Source organism: Pteronotus mesoamericanus, unplaced genomic scaffold, assembly GCF_021234165.1.
Source record: "Pteronotus mesoamericanus isolate MK-2021 breed Mesoamerican mustached bat unplaced genomic scaffold, CSHL_Meso_final contig_56, whole genome shotgun sequence".
NCBI lineage: Eukaryota > Metazoa > Chordata > Mammalia > Chiroptera > Mormoopidae > Pteronotus > Pteronotus mesoamericanus.
Window position 1 is genome coordinate 5,399,352 of NW_026555201.1, and position 25,235 is coordinate 5,424,586.

Sequence of the window (25,235 nt, forward strand, 5' to 3'; positions counted from 1 at the left end):
ACTTTCCATGGGAAATCTAAGTTCAAAGGTACCTACTGTGTTTAATTCTCACAATACCACCATAAAACAGGTGTTCTTATCCCACTTGCCAATGGTTTAACTAGGGCACAGTCCACTAACTCTCTGGTATGTAGTGATACCAGACACCAGAGATTAGAATCCAGTTCTTCAGATTCCAAGTTAAGGGACCTTTCCAATTTCCCAATACCCCCAACTTGGTGTAATTAATCTTCCTGGCTTCTGTTACTCCATAGCCTTTAGCACCTCAGCGTTATTTTACTTTGTTTGTTGCTTACTAGTAACTACATACATGTTCTGGGTCATGAACTGATTGGCAAAACTTCTCAGAGGCCTCAGATTAGTCTCTGGTAGAATGAGAAACTATCCCTGGGTCACTAGCCTCAGGATACAAAGTTCTACACCTGAAAAATCAAACCCTTTAATTTCAGACTAACACACTCTTGATGCAATGAATTTAAAAGTTCCTAATATTATACTTCAACATTTACCTTGTTTTTGCTTCAGATAAACAAGAGTTAGAAGTGTACTCTAAGAAAAACATAATTGAGCCCTTCCTTGACTTACCACATAATTAAATCTGGCAGCCATCACTTCTGCCTCACAAATGAATAACTTTGAAGCAGTTTCCCAATCACATTTTAAATTATTTTATTTATTAAAAAATAGCGTTACATGCAATTTACAACAAATACATGCATTCCTACCCCCTTTCAGAAATATACCTGCAGCCAAATAAAGGAAGGTTCCAGGAGGTGACAAATTGGGAGTTTAAAGTTCACAGTTTCTCTTTTAGGACTTCTCTACAGTAGGCTCAATATTGCATCGTCCTTTCTCATAAGTTCTAGAAACTGCTTTTTAATAATACTGCTTATTTTCTTTTTCCTATTTTCATGATAATCTATAATGCCAGAATGTAAATTAATGCGTTGTAACTGAGAAGAGCTTCTTGAGCATTTCAACAAACATAACACTGCTCCAAAGAGGAATTTATCCACTGAACAGGGAGCCGGACAAAGTCCTGATATGAGCAACGTGTGTCTGTTTTGTTTCAGGTGCAGTTAGAGCACCGCTAATCAAGTATGTCAAAAATCAGTAGCCTAAACTTTAGGTCCATGGAAACAGAAGCCTTTTCAACTTTGGGGACCTCACAGGGAAACCAGCCTCATGAACCACCTGGGAGACAATGGGGTGGCCCCTCTCATGGCGTGCTGACAAAGAAAGGGGCATTCTAGTCGGTTTCCTTCGGAGTCCGAAAGGACTGCTGAGATGTAAGGCAGGAAACACAAAGAAAACCAAGCTATGAGGGTTTGACACATTTGTACCAGTTTAAAGAAGCCAGGGCTTTGCCTTCTCTTACCCACCATACGGATGTCTAGCAACTGACAACCCCCCTTGACAGCTCCTCCCTCCCAGGTGAGTACTCTGCACAATAAAGTGCACAAAACAGAGGGGGAGTTAAAAACAGTCAGGCAGAATGTGGGAGGAAAGTCAGCAGTTTTTATGTTTTTTTCACCCAAAGCTGAAGTAAGCAAACTTTGCTAGTATTTCTCGCACAGACCGACTCTGGCGCCCTCAGGTGGTAGGTTTGTGATCTGTCTCCAGGGAATGGGGATGCTCCCACACATCCATTAGCCTTAGCATATTCCGACCCTGCGGGGTAGGAACCTGTGCGCCCACTAGGTGGTCTTGTCCATTATATTACTCCGTTTTTAACTAAATTATCCCTAACAAAGTGGGAAAGAGTTTTAAAAAAATACTCCTGCAAAGAAAGTACTGATAGAAAATGTGAGCAAATAAAAAGCATGTCACAGCTGGCACTTAACTAATTCCAAGTAGAGCCAGTCTAGTCATATATGACAATAATAATCCTTCTAGACGAAAGTACCTGCAATGCTCAAGGAGAGAGCTGAAATATGGAATTATACTTGCTATTGATAATGATGAATTGTGCCTTGAGACACTGGCAAATTGGAACATGGGGTCTTTGCTTTTAGCAAGACAGTAAATGAGTCGCGGTGTGAAAAACACTTAAACCAACTGATCTGGCAGACAATAAACCCCATATAACTGTTAGCTATTACTATTTTAAAATATTGCCTTTTTATCCTTATTGCCTTTAGTTTTTAAATGTATAAATATATATGACATAAAATATAATATGTATATCAACAAATGAAAAAATATATTGAAGGCACATATTCAAAAATATTGTCTTTAACTGGTGGTTTAGAGATTGTGACTTAGAAACAGCTGTCCCATGGGAAAACGCGAGGTCGTCCTCCTGGCTGCCTGCCCCCCCGACACAAGCACTCAGCTCCTCTGACACTCCTCTTCCCTTCTGTACCCCACCAGCGAGGCATTTAGATACCCTGGGAAGGAGCCCTAGCAACAGCATGGAAGGACTATCACACATGTGGAAACCCCACTTTGAGTCAAATGCCATGGCTGATTTCACAAAAGGCTGAGTATGAGCATGGGGTACTCCTAGCTCCCCCTCCTTCCTCACCGCCCAAGAAAAGGGGTGACTTCTTTCCTCCTGGGGACATGCAGACTAGACCCAGTCTTCTGATTCCCCACTCTAAGTGAGTGCCCTATGGCTTGTTTTCCGTAAAGTTTCTGGCCCGTTTTCCAGGTATCACCGCGAGGAGGGTAACTCAGAGTTTAGAGTAACTTCCAGGCATTTCACGTACAGTGCTCTGAATCTCCAGGTCTTTATCTGACCTGCACAGTAACACAGCAAGGGGGGGATGAGGAGGCTGATGGGGAAACTGAGGTGAGGCAGAGCCTGACCCAGGTTCTATTGCTCTCTACTTGGAAGCATGCCCATTGCATAGTTTGCTTTAAAAAAAAAAAAGATATCTTTTTGACTAAACTGTTCAAATATTTTGCTCTCCAGTGGGAAGATCACTTATTTCATATAACTTAAGTGAGAATGCTGCTTCCTTCTTAGAAGCTGACAATATAGAAAACAGATTTCTTTGGTTCAGTTCCTCCAGTATTATGGGGCAGTAAGATGTAGCATTAGTTTGGTTAATTTGGGGTTTGTCTCTAACTGGCAATTTAGTCCCTTATCTTAAAATATACCAACTAAATATTAAATTAATTTATGAGAGATAGGAAGTATCTAGTTTGCAATGGATTTTGGTTTAGTTGTAATGTGCTTTGTTCTAGACCAGCAACTTCCAACCTTCTTCATCTCATAGCACACATAAACTAATTACTAAAATTCTGTGGCACACCAAAAACACATTTTTTTGCCTATCTTGTACAAAACAGGTGTAATTTTGATTCATTCACACCAGATGGTTATTCTTGTGATGGCTGTTGCCATTTTTTTTTTTTTAAATTTGACAATCTAAGGAAAAAGTAGTCAGTGCCCCTGACTAAAGAGTCTGGTATTGCATGTTTTAAAAATTCTTGTAGTACCCTGGTTGAAAAATAACTGTTATATCTAGACTAATAAATTATCCTGGGAATGTTTACAAACTATTACTTTATACCTCAACAACTTCCCCCTAAATTAGATTACAGAAAAATGTAAGTAATATGAAATAACAATGAAATGTGGCTGCAAACTCCACTATTAGAATAACAACAACGGATAGTATTTACTGAGCATTTACCACATGTCAAGCACTATTCTGCTTTTTAACTCATTTAATTGTAACAACCCTTATGAGGCAGAAACTATTATTCCCAATTCACAGATGAGGAAACAGGCTTGGGGAGATCAAGTAACTTAGACAAGGTAACACACCTCATGAGAGGCAAAGCTGAGATTCAAACTCAAGATGTTTGTCATTCAATCAGTCGGCTTTTTCTTTTTTGCCATGATTTTATGCAAACTTCGATAATTTAGCAAGATGAAATAAATTATATGGAAAATAAGATGATGAACAATTTCATTTCTGTTCTTCACCTGAGTCAGTAAGAGCCGCTACCCAGTTGCTGAGTTAGCAGGGTATGCTACTAAACAACTCCTAAATCAAAAGAGAAATCATAATGGAAATGAGAAAATATTTAGTGTCATATTATATTGAAATTATACACTTGAAAATTAGGAGTCATTTCAGACTTTTCCAAAGAGATGTTCCTGCCATACTTCCCAACTGCTAATGGATAAAGAGGCAGCATGTTCCAAGTACTGACTCTGAGGCCAGAGTGCCTGCGTTGAAATCAGCTCCACACTTTCCAGCTTCATGTCTCAGCTTCTTTATCAGAAAAATAAAGAAACTAGCAGTACATACTTCCATAAACATTATGAGGTTAAATAAGTTAATACTGGCAAAATACTAAGATCAGTGTCTGGCTCATGACTGCTGAGGACTGCATTTTTAGAAAAGCAAGGAAGGCCCTGGCTGGGGGTTCAGCTGGTTGGAGCATTGTGCCATACACCACAAGGCCGTAGGTTTGACCCCAGTCACGGTGTGTACAGGAGACAACCGACTGATGTGTCTTTCTCTCATCGATGTCTCTCTCCTCTCTCTCCCCCTTCCTCTCTAAAATCAATAAACATATTCTCAAGTGAGGATTTGGAAAAAAAAAAACCAAAAAACAAAAAACAAGGAAAGAAGAAAAGAAAAATCTCAAGAGCTTATTGTCCTTGGCAATGTTCCTCCCACCTAAATCAGCAGGGAAATCAGATTAAAAATGAAGCAAGGAGACACTTTTATTTCTTTTAGCCTTAACACTTGCTACAGTGGGAATACTTAACACTTGCTATTGTGGAACCAAGTTTTAGTTATGTTCTCAGCTACTATGCACATCTTTGGTCAAACTTGGTCTTAAGAGTAAACCAACACCCACCAAGGAGGGAACTGTAAAGTCACTCTAACTGACCTCGGCCTGACAATTCCTGGTTGTCAAGTCATCCTGAATCACTGGTGAGAGTCCTAGTCCCTGGAACTAAGAGTTTTGAGAGAAACCACTGCCCTACGGCTTCAGAGAATGTAAGTCAATAAATAGAAGGGTTATGTTCTTTTGACATGCAGAGAACAAAGACCTTAATTAAGAGGGAAAATTTAGAGTAATAAACACAATGAGAGAAATAAAAGTCCACTCCTATTGTTTCTTTTCTTTCTTTCTTTCTCTTTTTTAAAGCTGATATCACTGCAGGAAGCAGACTGTCGAATGAGGGCCAAATACCCCAAAAGGACTGCTGCAGTGGAACCGAATTTGGCAGCCTTCATTTAATGTCCTGTGGGGAACGTCCTTGCAAAAACAGAGGAAAAGAACAGCAAATCTTGACTCCAGAGAATTGAAGCAGCCCCTTCTCATTTCCCTTTTACTTCTCCCCACCCCAATTTGATCCTGTTTGCCTTGAATTCCCACAAGGCTGCCCTAGAGTCTGCTGAGAAAGATAATCCGCTTTCCTCTCCCCTGCTGATGAACTTGGCCACAATGGTGACAAAACCATCTCCTGTTATTGTAATTAGACACTGAACTAATAGATACTGAAACCACATACTTTGATGTATTTTGACTAAATTATACAACATGAGGGTGCTCCTAAAAAAAAAGACTTGGGAGGCATGTGTCCACAGTCTAATCTTAAACCCCAAACAATCTGTGCCAAACAGGGAGTCAGTCGCGGGTTACTGCCACAATGCTCTACCTCCTACCACATACCTCACACACCTCAGGACAGGAGCTTTTATTTTTTGATGACTGCGGCACTCATTATATTAGTTTCTGGTGTGCAGAGCACTGATTAGATATTTATGTGACTTAGGAAGTAACCCTCTGGGTAAGTCTAGTTCCCACCTGTGGTCAGACACAGTTATTACAATACTATTGGCTATATTCCCTAGGCAGTAATTTACGTCTCATGACCATTTTGTAACTGCCAATTTGCACTTCTTAATCCCTTCACCCAGCCCACCAAACCCCCTCCCACCTGACAACCATCAGTTTGTTCTCTGTATCTATGAGTCTGTTTGATTGTTTTTTGGTTTCTAGATTCCACATGTAAGTGAAATCATATATTTGTCTTCTTCTGTCTGATTTATTTCAGTTAGCAAATTACCTTCTAGGTCCATCCCTGTTGTTGCAAATGGTAAGATTTCATTCTTTTTTATGGCTAAGTAATACTCCATTGTATATTTGTGTACTGCCATTTTTTAATCCAATTATCTATTGATAGACGCTTAGGTTTCTTCCATATCTTGGCTAATGTATATGAAATATCCTTCTTTGTCTCTTGGTATAGCCTTTGTTTTAAAGTCTGTTTTGTCTGAAATAAGTATCGCTAATGCAGCTTTTTACAAATCCATTTACATTTAAAGTAATTATTGATAGCTGTGTAGGTATTGCCATTTAATTATTCATATTTATCTTTTTTCCCTCCTTCTTCTTAAAGTCCCTTTAACATTTCCTGTAATACTAGTTTGGTGGTGATGAACTCCCCCAGTTTTTCCTTGGCTGGGAAGGACAGGGACTTCTAAACACTGACCTAGGTTTATAAGATGCCCTCCAGACTGAACTCACCTGGTGTCTGTTCACCAGGTGAAAAGCAAAGCTCTTGGAAAGGCTATGTTTCCACATGTGGCTGACAATCAGTGTGACAAATAAAGACTCCTTAAAACCTCTCAAATCAAAGGAAAGAAAACCCAGGAATGGTGATTAGTTCCCACAAGGCTTGGGAGTCAGGCAGGAGGCTATTAGGAATAAGGTATTGTCCAGCAAGTTTACATCATCTTTCGTAAGGAGTAATCTTATGAAGGTGTATTTTGGGAGTACCAGCATTTTAGATTCTCTTCTTTCCTAGACACCCACCCTATGTCTCCAAACAAATTATTGGAGGCGTGAGATGTTAAGAGGCTTGCACTTTGCCAAGGAGTATCTCCCTCCAACCTGCCTGGCTGTGGGCCTAAGGTTCTTCACACATAAACCACCCAATGCGATCCCGGCACAGGGGAAGTTCCAGGCCGACCCTGTCACAGAGGATATCCTTCTCTCCTTCATATCCACTTTAGAGCTTCAGAGACTTCAAAACTTCTTTCCTATTCCTCAAAAGAGTAATGTTTATATTTCACTAATTATATCACTAATCTCTAAATTAAAAAAGAAACTGGATCCATTACTGAGTTTGTTTTTTTTCCCCCCCATCATCACCCAAGGACATGCTTATTGGTTTTAGTGAGAGGGAGCGACATACTGATGCCAGGAAGAAACACTGATCAGTTGCCTCTCATACACACAGAGACCAGGGACTGAACCTACAAACCAGGTATGTGCCCTAACCGGGAGTCGAACCCAGGATCTTTTGGTTTACAAGATGACACTCCAACCAACTGAGCCACACTGGCTAGGGCATTACTGAGTCTTTTGTAAGAGGAAATACAATAACCCAACCATGTCCCCCTGCGTATCTTCAGGCTATAAAATACTACAGTGCAGAACACTTTGAAACTCTTTTATTTGTATCCCTTTTAAGTTTTACGACCTCTTTCAAAGACTGCTCCTTTAGCTCCTGATGTCTTCCTTATTTGTAGATGGAAACTGAAATTAATTTGTGTTTTCTTATAAATTATGTGCTGCTGTTAAGAGCTCAGCCAAATACAGGGGAACAGCACTGCTTCAGAACTGCCCCATGGAAGTCAGGCGAGGCAGGATATATAGAGTGTGTATCATTTTATCCACCAAGTTTTTCTTTCTTTCTTTCTTTCTTTCTTTTCTCTCTCTCTCTCCCCCCCCCCCCCCCCTTTTAAATCCAACCCCAAGGACATGTTTATAGATTTTAGAGAGAGGGACTGGGGACTGAACTCACAAGTCAAGCATGTGTCCTGACCAGAAATTGAACCTACAATCCTCCAGTTTGTGGGACAATGTCCAACCAAGCCACACTGGTCAGGGCTCCACAAGTTTTTTTTATTTTTTTATTTTTTTAAAGTTTTGTTTTCACAAAGGACAATTATTTTAACTCCTTTGGCTAAAAGATTTCTCTATGAATTGGCATTAAGAGATGGCGTAAAGGTGCTTTAAAATCTTTACACCAATTAATAATTACCTGCAATAAGAAAAAAATCATTTCATTGCTACCCAGTTACCCTGTTGCCACTAAATACAAGAAATGTCATTAAATATACTCCTAAAGTTATACTTCTAGTGAATTCCTCTGCATATCACTGATATTCCTAACATACAAAAACCTCCTATCATCATTCCGTTTTTTAGTGTGAATTCAATGGTATTTTACAGAAAACTTTAGGTTTTATTCAATATCCAATAAGAAGATGATATGCATGAAAAAAGTCTGTGTAAAATACTTACTTTGACTTTCCTAAGTTTTTGGGGGATGAAAAGGTCAAGAGAGGAAGGAGAAATCACTCCCCCCGATTCTGGAGGGAGCCCCTGCGTCTCCGCTTGCCCCCTCCATCCTGTCACCCCTCTGTCTGCAAATGAGGTAATGGTGTCGTCATTTCTCTGGTGGTTCCGTTTCTGGCTTACAGTACTTGTCTGTTTCTTCATCCTTGCTGTTCTGACCTCGGTGGCCCACAGCATAGCCGCCTCCCCTCCCTCCAGCTCCGCTCTCTTCCTGGAACTTCTTTGGACTTGCGACTCCTGAAATCTAAGCCTCCCTAGAGTCGCTCCTGAGCGCCAAACACTTCCACCTGGGAAGTTAGAACACTCAAACTCAAGTCATTCCTGCCCATCCCCTCACCTTTAAACTGGAGCCTGCTGCAGCGGTCCACTTCCAGCTGGTCATCAGGTCACCTAAATTTCTCCCTCACATCATCTTGCTCTAATCACTGCGATATCCAGCCTTCATTATTTCTCGCCTGGAGTTCTGCTTGAGCCAGACGTGTAAGCGTCCCAGCCTCCAGTCTGCTCCCCTAGCCTTCCCACGTGAGCTTCCCCACTGCCGTCGCTGTCTTGTCCATTATGCTCTTGTCTAAAGTCATTGGTTGGAATTCCAGCTTATCAGGGCAACTAAATGGCTCACGTGTGAGAAACCTGCTTGCTGTTTCTGCCTCATCACGCTCCACAAGCAACTGCCCAGGCTACAGGACCAGAAGACATGCCTCACATGCTCTGGCACCTCCTGCCTTGGCATATGCATGTTCCCTCTGGCAGACACTGCCCTTTCTTTTATTCGCGTGGTTGGTCCCTATTTACTTCTCAAAATGGCAGCTCAAATGTCACTTTCTCCAGGAAGCCTTCCCTAATCCACCATATCCCCTCCTCTGTTGCTTCTCAAACTACCAGTGACCAGTCTGAGCCAGGCTTCCAGACACTCTGGATTTTTCATCTTTCTCCTAAAGCTCACTTCCCTTCACTCTGCTGCCTACTGGCTCTGCCTGCCTCCTCAGCCCGGCTGTAGGGACTGCACTGAGTTCACTTCCTTATCCCCACCTAGCGTGCTGCCTCAGTGCTCAATGCCTGTCTGTTGAATGAAGAAACAGATTCACTGGGGGGAGGGGGGCGTTGACCCACCTCACTCGGCTCCTGCAGGCATTTTCTTCCTCTGGGGCCTATGTCACCACCCTTCCCCAGGTACCACCATATTTCCATCATGTCTTCAAGATGGAAAAATCACTGGCCTCTTTTAAGCAGTGTGTCCACTGTCCTCTGCTAATGAATTGTTCATTCTGAGTAGAAACCAAAAACCGCTAACGGGCCTTTCAGGGCCTGCCAGATGGCCAAGCTGTGCTCTCAGTATCGTTCTGACAACATCTTCTGCAATCCAGGCTTTACTATCTCTGCGGCAGCCACACGGGCCTTCTTGCTGGTTCTTTAAAATACCAGGTCAAGTCCTATCTCAGGGTCTTTGCAATTGTCTGGGATGTTAGAACACTCTTCCTCCAAAGAACTGCGCTTCCCGGCTTTGCCCTAATGTCACCTTCCTGGTGAGGCCTTCTTTAACTGCCTCTTGCATCTCACACTTCCGATACTCCTGCTTCCTTACTTTTTCTCCAAAAGTTGATCATCTGCTACGTTATGTAATTTAACGGTTTGTCTTCCTCAATGAATAGAAGCTTCCTATGAGTAGGGATTTCTGTCCGCTGTATTCCCAGCTGAATTCTCGGCATCTAGTTCCTAGTACACGACAAGTGCTCAAAGAGTATTTCAAGCTTTAAAAAAACAGGGCCAACAACAATTAAAAAAAGGCAACCTAATTTAAAAATGGGCGAAGAACTTGAACATTTCCTTAAAGACATACAGCTGATCAATAAGCATATGATGATGCTCAACATCCCTATCACTAAGAAATACAAAACCACAATGAGATACCACCTTACACCCACTAGGGTGGCTACTATTTTAAAAAAAAAAAAGGTAAGTAATGAGTGTTGGTGAGGAAATAGAGAAACTGGAACCCTTGTGTATTGCTGGTGAGAACGTAAAATGGCACAGCTGATGCAGAAAACAGTGCGACGGTTCCTCAAAAAATTAAACAAAACTACTGTCTCATCCAGCAATTCCACTCTGGGAATTGCAGTATTATTCACAGTAGCCAAAAGATGGAATCAAGTGTTCATCGAGGGATGAATGGATAAACAAAAAGGTATGCGTACGTACAAAGTAGTAGTATTCAGTCCTAAAAAGGAATGAAATCCTGACACATTCTACATACCAATGAATCTTAAAGACTTTATGACAAAGGAAATAACCAGACATAAAAACACAAACATTGTATAATTCTATTTACATGAGGTACCCAGAGGAGGCAAATTCAGAGACAGAAAGTAGAATGGTAGTTGCCAGAAGCAACCTAATGGGGGAGGGAGGAAAAGGAGAGAGATGCTGGAGATGGTTACCCATTAACAGGAATGCTTCTGATGCCACTCCGAACTGTATACCTAAAAGTGGTTAAAATAGTAAATCTTGGGAAATATAGTACATAACATTAAAAAAGGCAGCACAGTGTGCTTCAGAACAGGAACTTAGAAAGGTACTCCTGGCTCCATTTATAGGAGGAACTTCGCAAGAAGGAAAAATGCTGTCACCAACTGGCCTTGGACCAAATATCAACACTGACTTATTTTTATGAAAATTACTGTATATCCTAGTGACAGGGGGGAAACATAAGGGAAAGACACATTAAGTCACAGGTACACATATGCAATTATCATTAATGTTGTACATTTTCTAAGCCCTTTTCCATGACAACTCAATCCTCAAAATCTGTCAAGTAGGCATGAAAGAAATTGTGTGCTCTCCAAATCAGCAAATAAACAAACATACAAAATTCAGTGGGCATGACCCATAGAGAATGACACAAGGGGAACTAATTTCAGGATAATCATCACTAATATTTATCAAGGATTGAGTAATGAAGACACTGGCTCAACATTTTCTATGGACTTTTGAATTTTCTACTTCTGACCATCCTATTCTAACCGTATTTTGTAATTACCACCATCATTATTCATTTTTATAGGCGAGGATACTGAAGTGCAAAGAATAAATAACTATCCCCAAATTAAATAACTAAGTCAGTGATGGACTGTGCCAAAATGTCTACTCCAGAGCCTGTACTCTTCACCGCTGTCATTGTCCACTGCACAGCTAGACTGTGGGACAAGTTTAATCAATGCTTCGTTCAGCCTGGAAACCACCACTGAAGTAATACTATCGAAATAAATTGGTGCTTATTTCCTAACTGTCAATGCAGTGAGACACTATTTCTTAGTCTACAAAGAGAATCCTAGGTCCTTTGCAAGCCTGTAAAAATTTATATACAAAAATATCCTCAAGATTGTCAGAATAAACAGCCACATTTGGGTCATCCATTCGCTGTCTCTTGCGCAGGACCACATAAGCTGCCGTGGGCAGAGTGCCAGTCAATCCCTATTCTTTCCGGAGGGTTTCTTCTGAGTTTTCTGAAGATGTCTGCTTTATCCCCCAGAAACTGGAGAGAGGAGAAATGCTGTATGGTTTGCCTGTAGGGTCGCCCCATGGGATGCAGGGCTTTGGGCCAAGGGAAACAAGTGTTGATTTGCAACAGCGTCAGGCACAGGCTCCAACAGGCAGGAAACAGGAAGAGAGGGGCGAAGTCATAGCAGGGCTGTGAGCCAATGGCGACAGTTATTTCCACTCCTTGTGAGAAGCTGCCAAACTAGCTCCTTCACAAAACTCGTGTGGTGGCTACCTTAAATCCATCCAAAGTTCTATAAACTAATTCTTGCAGTAAACTCTATATATGATTTGGGTGTTTTATTTACTTTCAAGGTTAAAAATACATAGGTATTTAAAAAAAATACGGTTCCTCATACATACGTCACCTTCAGCGTTGACTGACAGCCTGAGCACAGACCCGCCACTCCACTAGCTCTGGGGACACTGCTCCTCTCTCTCCCAAGACAGACTTGGCTTCAGCTCGAACATCTCAGAGTGGGGCCAGAGTGTGCATGCTCCTCTCACCCAAGAACAGGAGGGCCTTACCGAGTTCTCCTTCAGTTGCAGCCCCTCCCCGTTGGGAAGGGAGGACCGTCTCTTGGTTGAGTTCCTGTTGGGGGTGGAGGTAATGGCCCCTGCTTTCTTCTTCACAGTGAGCACCTCGCAGCTGGCTTGGTCCTCGTTGTGTGTGCTCTTCCCAGCATTGATAACCCTGGAGAAGAAGCCAGAAAAGGTGTGGTCAGACAGAGTGATTCCCGAAAGGCTGAGAGCTTCGTCGCCGGAGTCAGCCAAGCTTGCCTCCACACCTGGTGCCAAACTAGTGCCCCACTTAATGCAAAGGACCTTTTGTGTTCCTGAGTAAATGGATTTTTAAAAAAAGAAGTTATATGAGCACACATGAAAACATTTACTAGAGCACTGTTCTGAGTTCAGCTGACCTTCACAGGTGTCTGAGAGATGTGAACAACTCCATTGATCCATTATAGTCAAAACAGACAAGATAATCACTCTTTTGGCAGTAACAAGGAAGATAGAGCTGCCGGCTCCGGGGATTCTGGTGCATTTCTCCAAGTGAGAAAGAGCAAAACCACCATCAATCTTATCAAAGAGCAAGGCAGTAATTTATAGCACGTTGTATTGTAACATACAGGGGAACAGAGACCCACAGTTCATTACTGCCTGCTCCCTTTCCCTTTACACACAGAGAAGTGAATGGATCAGAGGTTCACTCTTTTTGATTACCGTTAATCCTTTATCTTTTCTCCTGCAGAGCACTCATCACAGTGTACCGTTACGTCAGACTGTGTAGGACACTGATTTGTACAACTGGCCACATTATGACAGTATGGTATGTTGACACTGCTTTGGCTGAATTACTAAATGTTTTAAGCACAGGAAAGCTTCCAAAAAACAAGCTACATTATTCATATACCTTTTTGTGTATTAGGTGACTGCAGATGGAGTTTGGGTTTCAGCACCATTTTCTTATTAAGTAATTAAGCAGCAGCTAGAACAGATTTCCCAAAAGAGCTCTCCTTGATGTTTCTTTCAAAAACATCAACAGTGTCATCGTCAGTGACAGAGTGAGTGTGGAGGATATAGAACTCAGTGGCATGGAGAGAGAAGATGATTTTTTGTTTTTCAAAGATAAGATAAATGAAAATCCCCTCTGTAAGTGCGGTGTGCTACACCGCTGTATTACTCTGGTTGTACTCCCTCCTAACAAGTATGACTGTCTTCAAATGACTTCTTTTTTACTTTTAAATTCTGAAATAATTATAGATGCAGAAAAATTGCAAAAATAGTACTATACAGATGTACCCTTCACCCAACTTCCTCCAATGGTAACATTTTATCTAACTACAGTACAATATCGAAACAAGCAATTGCCACTGATACAATACTGTCAAACAGACTGCAGATCTCATTCAAATTTCACATCTTATATAAAATAGTCTTTAGTTTTGGAAACTGTATAGATATCCATAAGCCAACACATATACACCACAGCGAAACAGGAAACAGCAAATTGAGATTTGAGCACCGCGAGACCTAAGGGAGTGGGGGTTCGAGCACTCTTCTGCCAAACCCTGGGATTCTATGGAGGTGTTTCATACATTTTAACATTAAATTTCTTTTTAAAAGTATAAGTATTTTGGAAAAACGGCAATAATTTAAAAGTTCATTCCCATCTGTTACATGTGAACACTTATGTGCCAGTTTACATATTTTGGGCAGCCTTGGCATACACAGTAAGTCTTCTATCTTTCCTCTTTAATTGACCAGTATCACTTGATTGAAAGAACTGGGCCCAGAGGAAGAATGAATGGGTGGGTCCGACCCACTGGTCTCCAGAGAAGCCCATGGGGTTTGTCCAGGGGTTTGTAGCTGGAGCTCTTAAGACACAACATGCATTTGACTGGAGTTTCCCTTTTATGTCCATCCTTAGAGAACAAAACCAGGCAGAAGGAGGTTCAAAAATACCACCTGCCTCTTCTTAGTCACTGGAAGTGACGTCCAAAGCAACATGTTTGGCGTGGACTATTTACTTGATGGGGATGTCACACCCCCATGGTTTCCCACATGAGCGCCTTCCCTAGGGACAGCTGAAGTGGAGGTTCATCTGGGAAAACCAGTTCGTGACGACTGCCCCCTCCATACTATCCTCTGTATAAGGGTCTAGCTACTATTTCTGGAACTTGACATTACCCTGACCGTTGCCTCCTAAACTCATGCTGCAGTCAGGTCATTTTTTTTTCCTAGTAAAACAAAACAAGAAAAGCATCACTGATCTCCAATAGCTGCGTGTCAGGCTGACTCATCTGCCACTGCCGTTTTCTAAGAGTCAACAAAGCTGCTATAATTACATCAATCACGAGGCACTGTCCTCTGAAAGTGCTTTATCTTTTACCTCTCTGTGGATATTAAACTCCAGAGTGGACCGAACTTCAGCAAAAGACCCTAGAAACTTTATTTTATGCACGAGAAACCCAGGGCCCTGGAAGGCTGTGACTTGCACAAGGTCACACAGCTGAACACAGCAGAGCTGGGAACACACTTCCGAGCTCCCAGCGCCTTCTGCTCCAGCTCTCCGTGCTGTTATTTTCCTGTTGTGCGTCTGTTCTCATCAGCCCGTGGTGCAGAAGCAGAGGGCTGTACTGCAATGACTCATCGAAGCTGGGGCACTGTGAAAGAACCACCACGGGTGGCCTTGCTTGGCCATTTCATGTTTGAATGCAGCTTGTGAATGACACTAATGAAATATCACAAAGTCAGAAATGGCGACCTAGTGCAAAGACAGTAGCCCTTGTCCCGTAAACCTGTTTGGTTGGATGTCTGATTATTATTCAGATGATAAAGTCACAGTAATTTAAAGCCCCTGCCTTTGAAAAAAAATACAACTCTTACCCCAGATTTTATATTATTTCAAATTCTTTACTCCATACAGCTTTAGGAGGAAGTCCTGTTTCTTCTCAGTTTACTATGCTTTAAAAAGCTTGACCTCTAGCAACTTACATATTTGATATCGTTCCAAGGCAAATGCTTTGTTTTCTAAATGTAGATTAAACCTTTAATTACATGTAAGTTGAGGAAAACTTTGCCTCCCAAGCTAAGGAGCACCATGCTGTTAAAGATTTGATAATTTCTTTAAATGTAAGTAGCTATATCGGTCGCTAGGCTCTCTTCCTGTTCTGCACTCCAGCGTAAAGTCAGCACTAGCTTGAGAGGAACAGGAATGACTATGAGATGACATTCTTTATCTGAACAATACCTACCCATGATGCTTAATTTTAAGACTTTTAACCAAAATGCTAGTGGACCATGAATTATCCTATATTGGTGGCCTTATTTTCCAACTTTCTACAAAGCAGGAAAATGGCTTCCCTGACATTAAACTGGAGGTAAGAGAGCGTAGTAGTTAGGAACACAGGCTCTCTCTCCAGAATGTAGCAACCGAGCAGATGCTCAACAACTGTTTGTGCAATGAATGAACAAAATCAGAGACGGATCCGTTCTGCTACTTCCTAGATATGGAGTCATAATTGTGTCTTATACATTTGTTGAGAACTAACTCTGTGCCAGGGACTGCTGTTAGCATTTTACATTTAGTAATGAACTCATTTAATCCTCTTGTCAACTTGACGAGTTAGCCACCATCATTCTCCCCTTCATAAACACAAGTCATGGCTGGCAAGTGGCAGAGTGCTTGGTCAAGTAACTTAACTTCAGGAAACCTCAGTTTCTTAGCAGTACTTCATGGGTTAAATTCCGGGAGTTGCTAAGGGGTGAGTGCATACAGGTGTGAGAGTGAGATGGTGGGATTTCACTCATCTAAAACCAGGAACAGGGAGATTTTCTAGTTAAGATTAAAATTCAGGTGGGAGAAGTATTAGAGGATGAAGGGGAAGGGTAGCTACTGTCTCTTCAATACAGAAAGGTAACATCCAGGTCTTTCAACTCTTCAAAAATCATGACACATGTGCCTTGGGAGAGACACATATGGCAAAGTTAAATTCATTAATGGACTGTGTTAACCTTCCAACCTACATTCAACCAAACCAAAGCACCTAGATATTTTTCCCCTTGTAAAATGAGGTAAACACAGAGTTTTTATGTACTTGGAAATCAAAAATCCTCTGTGTATAACAGATACAGCTTGAAGCTATAACCTGGATACCAGGAAAGAACGTGACCGTGACCTGAGATCACAGCAATAGCAGAACCTATTTAAAAAGAGCGAGCGAGTCATTCTATGCTCCTGTTCCACGCTCGGGGATCCTAGTTTTCCTTCTGTCTGTTTGTGAAATACTCTAGTCCCAAATTCTTTAAAAAATTCACCTCCACCTTAGTCTTAGCACAAAAGTCCTGCCTTTCATTGCAACGATTAAATTATCAGTTACCTGCCTTCTCATCTGCTCAAAACCTTAACTACAAGGACACTCACCTGATAATGGCACACAGAACAGGTCCCTATTACTAAACAGAGACAAGTAAGTATTCTCAAGTAGTGTGTACTTGTCACAAAGGCCACTGGTCCGGAGAACTCACAGTGGAACTGTTTTTCGGAAGGATTTACAGAAGATAGTCAATCCACAGAGGACCGTCACAGGTGACATTTTTTGAAGGATTCCAGTGTGTCATGTACTATGCTAAACATTTGGTCGGCGTCAGGTTTTGGTTACCAACACCTTCCCTCACCCCCTCCCCACCATGAGGTACTTGGCAGAGTGCAGAAGGCACAGACAGGGATGACAGTCACTCAGACCTAGTCCAAGCATGGTCTCCGTTAATTACAAGCTCTAGCTGTGTGTTCCTGCCCGAATTGCTTTCTCCCTCTAAAATGAGTATGGTAAGTCACGTCTAACCATAAAAGAGTTGTAAGAGTTAACTGATTTAGCATGAAATATTTAACAGTGCCTGGAGCATAGTGAGCACTCCATATATATTATTAAATAATAATATATCAAATACAAAGCCGTCTACTTCTTCTGTTAGGCCCAGGAGACCTTCCCCAGCCATGCTGGCTTAAAGAGCATCTCCCCTGCCCCCTTGCCATCAACACCTCTAGGCATACAGCCTTTAGGTGGCACAGCATGACACTTCTTAGAACAGGGACCCTGTGCAAGGCCACTGCTCCTCAGAGTCCTATTCTCAACGTTATTGCAACACTCACCCCATACATGTAAAGGGTGATCTGTACACAGGAAAGCACTCACACAGTTAGGAATGTGCTGCTTCTAGATTCCTACCCAGACCTGCTCACAGGTGCCGTCTCTGGGCCCCCAGGCTCCTGGACTCAGCAGCTCTGGTCCCAGACCCACAGGAAAAGACCAAATAGAGAATTACGTTTGATTTAATTTGGTGGGTTTTTGTTGTTGTTGTTGTTATATTGTTTTGTGTTTAAAGAAAATAAAAACCTGAACAGCCTAGGATAAAAAGTTTACCCTGTGTCAATACTCCTAAGAAGGCAGTAATTACACAAGGCAAGAAAGAGGAAGTATTTTATAAAGGTCATCAGGTAAGGTAAGATATTGCTGATTCATGTGCAACTGACAAACAGCAAAAGGCTGTAGGGAGAGGGGTCGTAAATGAATCATTTATGGAAGACCAAATAGAGCTATAGATTATTAAAATTCTCTTTTCTAGGTAACCTCTTGGGCAAAGTGTCCTGTGATCCTCTGAAGTGGTTAATGACCACCCAGGTAGGATGGAACGGAAGGACAACTTAATTCCTAACTCCAAGGTAGTTAATAACCTCTCTTTCTTGGTGTACTGGAAAACCACAGGTTTGGCTCAGAACCCAAGCCTTTGATAACAGCCATCAGCAAAAGCAGCCAGACATCCATCAAGAATAACAGCTTTTCCCAGACAGTTTCAGCCACCTGGTTGAAAGGGCAGGCTAAACACAGGCCGGGAAAATACCACATAACTGCAGGTCTTCTCCCATCATGCAAACTTACACCTTCTGGGTCCCAGGCCCTGTCTACGGCTGATGAAGGGATGTGACCAAACAAGGGTTGCAAACCAGGCTATCAGGGTCCACATTCCGCCCACAGACAGGTTGCTATTTTTAAACTGTTGCCCAGAAAGTGTTTTTCTTTTTCAAGGTGAATTACTTACCAATATTAACAAACTGGAATATTCACATGTTTAAAAAAATCTTAATTTGTCCCATTTCTCTTGAAAACTAATGTGTCAGGCTACATACCTGTCAAACTCCTGTGTGGCGACACTGAGCTGGACCTGAGCGGAGGCAGTCCCACCAGACAGGACATGACTTCCCTAGCTCAGCCCAGACCTCACTCTGTCCACATCCTCCACTTAAATAACCAACCTGGCCCCAAAGGCATTTGCTTCTGCAACTGTGCAATCGGATCTCTGTGACTTTATGAATAAACCAAGAAAACTATTAGATGAATAGTACATATTCACCACACTGGTTGAAATAATTACTTTAAAATATTCCTTGTGTAAATAAATAGGGATAAACCAAGACTAGGACATGCTTTCTTCCTTCAAGGAGCCCAGAGCCATCAGTAACGGGGGAACTCCTTACATATAACTGCAGGTTGCTCCGATTGCTGACATTCTTGAGGTGTGTGTCACAAAGGGTGTGAGGGAGCAGGGGAGGAGACAACTCTGCAAAAGTATCACAGATGAGACTTCCGGGTCAAGATGGATGCGTAGGTAGGCACACATTTTGCCTCCTCGTGCAACTACAGAGAGAATTACAACTATTTCTCAAAACAAGTAAGAACCAGAACCGTCAGAAAATTGAGATTTGTGGAAGTCCAACTCAAGGATTTAAAAAAGCCACATTCATCCAGACAGATAGGAGGGGCAAAGACTCAGAGAAGGGCTGAGAAGTACAGAAGTGCCACGTGGCACAGAGAGGGGCAGCAGCAGCGGCGGAATGGGGCCCCACATTCACGTGCGGTAGATAAAAACTGAGAGGGATACGGTGGGAGCAAATGATCCCAGACCCATGCTAGACCGTACGGCCCAGGGTTCCAGCACCAGTAAGATAAATCCCTCTGGCTATAAAAAGCAGTGGGGGTTGGGACAGTGGAAGAAACTGCTGGATTTTCAGGAGAGTTCGCTTAAAGGGCCCAAACAGACTTAGGACATACGCAAAAGCACCAGTCTGGGAATCAGCACCAGGGCAACAGCTAGAAGGGTGCCAGCCACATATGGGAAGTGGGTGAAGTGACTGGAAATGGGGCGAGTGCTGGGCAACCTCCAGAAGCCAGGCAGAGGCACTGTCCCCTCTCTGAGCCTTCCTCCCACAAAAAGCCACCCTGGCAATTTCCTAGGCCTCCACTCCACACTATTTACAGGTGTCTTTTACAGCGATTCAAAGCAGCTTTACATAACACAGAAACAAACACAGGGGAGCTGCTGAATTGGGGAGACAAAGAAGTATGGTCCAAATGAAGGAAAAAAACAAATCCCCAGAAAAAGAACTAAACAAAATGGAGATAACTGACCTATCTGATGTAGAGTTCAACAGACTGGTAATCAGGGTACTCAAAGAACTCACTGAGTACGGCAAAAATATAAGGGAAGAAATGAAGGCTACACTAAGAGAAACAAAGAAAAATCTATGGGGAACCAACAGTGGTGAGGATGAAACTGAGGATCAATCCAATGATTTGATACACAAAAGGAAGAAGCATTCAATCAGAACAGCAGGAAGAAAAAAGAATGAAAAAAAAATGAGGATAGGCTTAAGAATCTCTGGGACATCATAAAACATACTAACATCCAAATCGTGGTGCTAGAAGGAGAAGAGGAAGAAAAAAAAATGAAAACTTATTTGAAAAAATGAAAGAAAACTTCCCTAATTTGGCAAAGGAAATAGACATACAAGGCCAGGAAGCACAGAGAGTCCCAAACAACATGGACCCAAAGAGGGGCACACCAAGACACATCATAATTAAAATGCCAAAGATTAAAGAATCTCAAAAGCTGCAAGAGAAAGGCAGAGAATTACCTACCAAGGAATTCCCATAAGACTGTCAGCTGATTTCTCAAAAGAAAGTCTGCAGGTAAGAAGGAACTGGCAAGAAAATTCCAAATTTTCTTGAGAAAAGCAAGGACCTACAACCTAGATTCCCCTATCCAGCAAAGCTATCATTTAGAATGGAAGGGCAGACAGAGTGCTTCCCAGACAAGGTCAAGTTAAAGGAGTTCATCATCACCAAGACCTTATTACAAGAAATGTTAAAGGGACTTATCTAAGAAAAGGAAGATCAAAACTATGAACATTGTAAGGGCAACAAATTCACAACTATCAACAACTGAATCTAAAATAACAAACTAAGCAAACAGGCACAACAGGAACAGAATCATAGATGTGGAGATCATTTGGAGGGTTATCAGCTGGGAGGGAGAAGGGGAAGAATGGGGAAAAAGGGGCTGAGATTAAGAAGCTTAACTGGTAGGGAAGAAAATAGAGAAGAATAGCCTGGGAAATGGAGAAGCCAAAGAACTTACATGCACGACCCATGGACATGAACTAAGGGAGGGGGGACTTCTGGTGGAAATGGGGGTATACAGTGGGGGGTGGGTAAAAGGGGGAATTGGGACAACTGTAATAGTATAATCAATAAAATACATTTTTTACTCCAGTGTCACAGATGAGGTGGCATCATGCTCAGTCATGTAGAATAAGTGAGGAAATCAACAGTGAGGGAAAAGATAAAGGGCTCTCCCAGCAGACGAACAGCCTACAAAAGCAGGGTGACGTGAACTTGATAAAGAGGGGTTGGGTACGACCTCAGTGCAGACTTGGTCAGGGAGCTACGTCAGAGTCGGACCAGAAATTTCTATGGACACGCGACCTCGCAGAGCCCATGACTGCTGGGAAGAATCTAAGAATGCTTAAACACAGGACTGGTATGATCAAAATTATTTAGGACAATAAGAATAGTGGTCTAACAGAGGATGGATTATAAAGGATAAATGAAAAAAGTAGAGAGACCAGTTAGGGTCCTGGTGACAAAGAGGCTGTGAACCAATCGATGGCTCTGGGTGGAGGAGAAGAGAGGGTTTGAGAGGAGGTGAATGAACTGAGTAAAACCTGCTGGACATGGGTGGAGGGGGAGAGAGGAGCAGGGAGGATGACTCTCAGGTTTCTGCTGGCAGAATCGGCTGATGAGAAACACTGATTATACAGGGAAAGGAGGAAATGAAACAAGTCTTGAAGGTAGGGGGTTCTGTGGGATGAGATAATGAGATAGGTTTTAGGTCAGTGAACAGAAAGTTCCATAATTCCAGAAATTACAAAGGCGGTGGCAGCCAACTGTAGCTTAACTAGGTCGGCAAACTATGGCTCGTGGGCCAAATCCAAGCCACAGCCTGTTTCTGTATGGCCCAAGCTAAGACTGGTTCTTGCATTTTTGAGTTGTGGGAAGAAAAAAAAAAAATCAGAAGAATCTTTCATGAAAATTATATGAAATTCAAATTTCAGTGCCCACAAAGTTTTGTTGGAACATAGCCTCATTCATTCATTCATTCACATATTGTCTATGGTAGCTTTCCCGGTACAACGGCAGAGTTAGTAGTTTTGCAAAGACTGTCTTGTTCACGAAGCCTGTACTATGTAGTATCTATACCTTTACAGAAAATGTGTGCTGACCCCTGACCTCAACAACTAGGCTGAACTCTCTGAAACCTGTTTCTGTCCAGAAAAAGCCCAGCCACTTAATATAACACGAATGGTTTGTGTGACATTGATGCAACCTGACAGCCAAGGAGAGTGGACTGGAATGCACGTGCAGGAACAATGACAATTTCACTGTACTAGTCAGTAGGGAGGGTAGGCACTGTTGAGCATGTGTACTGTGTGGCTGTCACATTCAAAATGACTGAGCAAGTAGAGCAATGAATCTGCATCAAATTTTGCAATTAAGCTCGAACATTCCTCCAAGGAAACTATTTGGATGATTCAGAAGGCCACAATTATGGGCAACTGCTGATTGGCAGCTTCATCACGACAATGCGCCCACTCATGCATCACGTCTCCTGCAGGGCTTTTGGGCAAAACATCAATCAGCCAGGTAACACAGCCCAGATTTGGCGCTCTGCGACTTCTGGCTTCTCCCAAAACTAAAATCACCTTTGAAAGGGAAGAGATTTCACACCATCAATGAGATTCAGGAAAATACGATGGGGCAACTGATGGCATTGGAGAACTGTGTGAGGTCCCACGGTGCCTAGTTTGAAGGGGGCTGAGGCATCACTGTCCTATGTACAGTGTTTTTTGTATCTTGCATCTTCTTCAATAAATCTCTGTTTTTCATAGTACATAGCTGGATACCTTCAGGACAGACCTCATACTTTGCTGCTGGCATTTGGTGGCCACTGATGGCACCTATCTACCTTACTAATATCAGTAAATAACTGAAGATCAAAAAATAAACACTAAAGATCAAAAGAAGATACAGTGTTGCTCTATAGCTCTCCTCACACATGTCAATGTTTTATTCTCATATTGGCTGCTTAGAAATGAATTTCTAACATAGTAAAGATAAAATTCAAACAGCTGCCTTTGGGCATTTCCTTTCAGTTATTCTCTGGGTCCTCTTGTGAAAACCGTTAATATCACCAAAGTTGAACTTCCGTATTTAGATAAGGAAGTCTGTGTTCTTTCAGGGGCTAGAGAAATTCCCACACGAGGCCACACTGTTACTCTGTTGGGGCCAAGTGAAATTAAAATAAAGGCCTTCCCCAAAAACATTTTAAGATTGGTAGTTTTGCATTCAATAAAGCAGAAAAACACTTTTTGCAGGTTAAGAGCAATATTACTTGCATGTAGCTGTCAACTTCTGTTGGCAATTAAGGAGGGGATGGCAATGTGCTTGAAGCTACTACATTTCTAGAGGTAAGACTTCCTTTCTTTATTCACCACATGTATCTGTACCATCAGCAATGGGAAAGACATGCATTTTTTTAAGAAAAGAAAACAACATGGAATCCAATTTCAAAAGTGTAATTTTAAAAATGTGAACTTTAAAAAGCCTGAAACTAATAAAATGAAATGCTAATCTCAAAAGACATCAAATAAAATAAATCAATTTTTAATCAGCAGTTTCTTAAGAAAATCCAGACACAATCTTAGCTTTTCTCTAGCTTTGGGACAAAGAAGGTTCTGGGCAACTAGGGCTCTGATATTTTCCTTTTTAGCCTTAAAGCAACTACACAGGAAGAACAATTTTATGCAGAAGAGGATCACTTGGTAGTAAGAAGGGTGAAACTCTAACCTAGGAGTTCTGGTGCCTGTGTTAGAGACGATTTTTAAAAGTGTGCTCTTGTCCTTCATACGAAAGGTGAAGGCCACTCACCTTCGTATCCACAGATGCACTGACCATGCCACCTAAACACGCCACAGATCAGGAAACACCAAATGGGAGACAGACAGGTTTCTCTCTGCTAGAAACTTGGGAGGTGCTTTGGTGGAACCAGACACCACAGGTTTGAATCCTAGATTGGCCAGTAGGTACACGCATGACTTTCAATAAGTTACTTGATATCTCCGAGTGCCTCAGTTTCTCCTCAGTAAAATGGGAATGATTAGCAGTACTTTCCTTATTGGACAGTTATCTGACTATAGGAAAACCAACTGTTCACAGCACTGTACATCTAACAACTTTGCTAATGCTTGGATCCCTGAACACAAGATTAATGGTGTCATTATCTTCATTTTATTGGCCCCAACAATATCATAGGCAAAATTATTCAGTTAAACATCTGAGACAAGCCGTTCTGGCATTTTCCCATAGCAACTGAGGTTTTAAACAATGTATTGTGTTCACAGAAACAATGCTCTTGTAATTAGTTGTACAATAGCCTATGAATAGAACACAGGTAGTGCAAGAAGGAACTGACATGTCACATGGTTTCGGCGTTCCAACACGCATTTTCCAAGGCAAGCACAGTATTACTGCAAGTGTACATAAGAGCAATAATTAAGTGTTCCCTCACTACTTGTCTTTTTTTTTTTTTTTTGAACACATACTTTATTTTAACTGAAAACCATCCGCTTTGGAAAATCTTCACCCCTGTCAACATTAACTTGTAGAGAAAGTCTGTCTTGTTTCCCAATTTAAGCCTGAACAATATAAAAAGTAGCCCTTTGAAAGCTGGTTGTTATCTGATCTCACTTTTTTTTTTTTACCTTTGTGCCCTGACCCAGGTCAAATCTCAGTTAACAATTCAAGCCTCCTTAATTTACAAGGGAAAGAACATGCCCGTTTCAACCGAGGCCTCAGAAGGGCCAATGTGGGTTCCACTTTAGGCTAATTGATCTTTCCACCTTCAAAATGCTAGAAGGTACAATGAGACTGCTCTGGCCTTGAAGAAGGCAAATGCATGGCAAGAATGTAATCTATCTTAAACTGGATGCCCAATATTATCCTTAAATAAAAAGAACAAGGGGAGCTACCGATATACTTCAATTAGTCATCATGCTGTTTGTTGATCATGGTTAAGCTTTCCGCAATCTCAAATCACATAGCAGGGAGCGGGCACTCAATCAATGTAGGTTGAATGAACGAACAAACGAACTCACGTCCTCCCACAGGGGAGATGAGAATAACGACTGAGTTCTAACCCTGCCTATTTGTTTCTTAAAGCACAAAATATTTTTATTGGGGTGTCCCATTAATTGGCTTCAAGGAAAGTATGTCTACATTCCAAAGGAAAAATATACTTAATAATATGCGCTAATGAACTTGGGAGCAGGGCATGTAAAGTGAGCCCAAAACAGGTGCAGCAGAGCAGTGGCTGATGACATCGGAGGCTAGCACCTCTCTGGGTAGAATCTTCATCTGAAACCCGCCTTCTGCCTATAACCAAGTGCTCACTCAATG

At 41.9% G+C, this 25,235-nt stretch overlaps 1 protein-coding gene across 1 annotated transcript in view; it reads right to left on the minus strand.

Annotated features, from left to right (window-relative positions):
- The window catches only part of PPM1H (protein phosphatase, Mg2+/Mn2+ dependent 1H), a 249,697-nt gene that overhangs the window by 137,604 nt on the left and 86,858 nt on the right, over positions 1 to 25,235 (minus strand). The window contains exon 2 of the mRNA XM_054580033.1: positions 12,409 to 12,574. Within this exon, the coding sequence (XP_054436008.1) occupies positions 12,409 to 12,574 (166 nt within the window). The remainder of the gene's footprint in view (positions 1 to 12,408; positions 12,575 to 25,235) is intronic.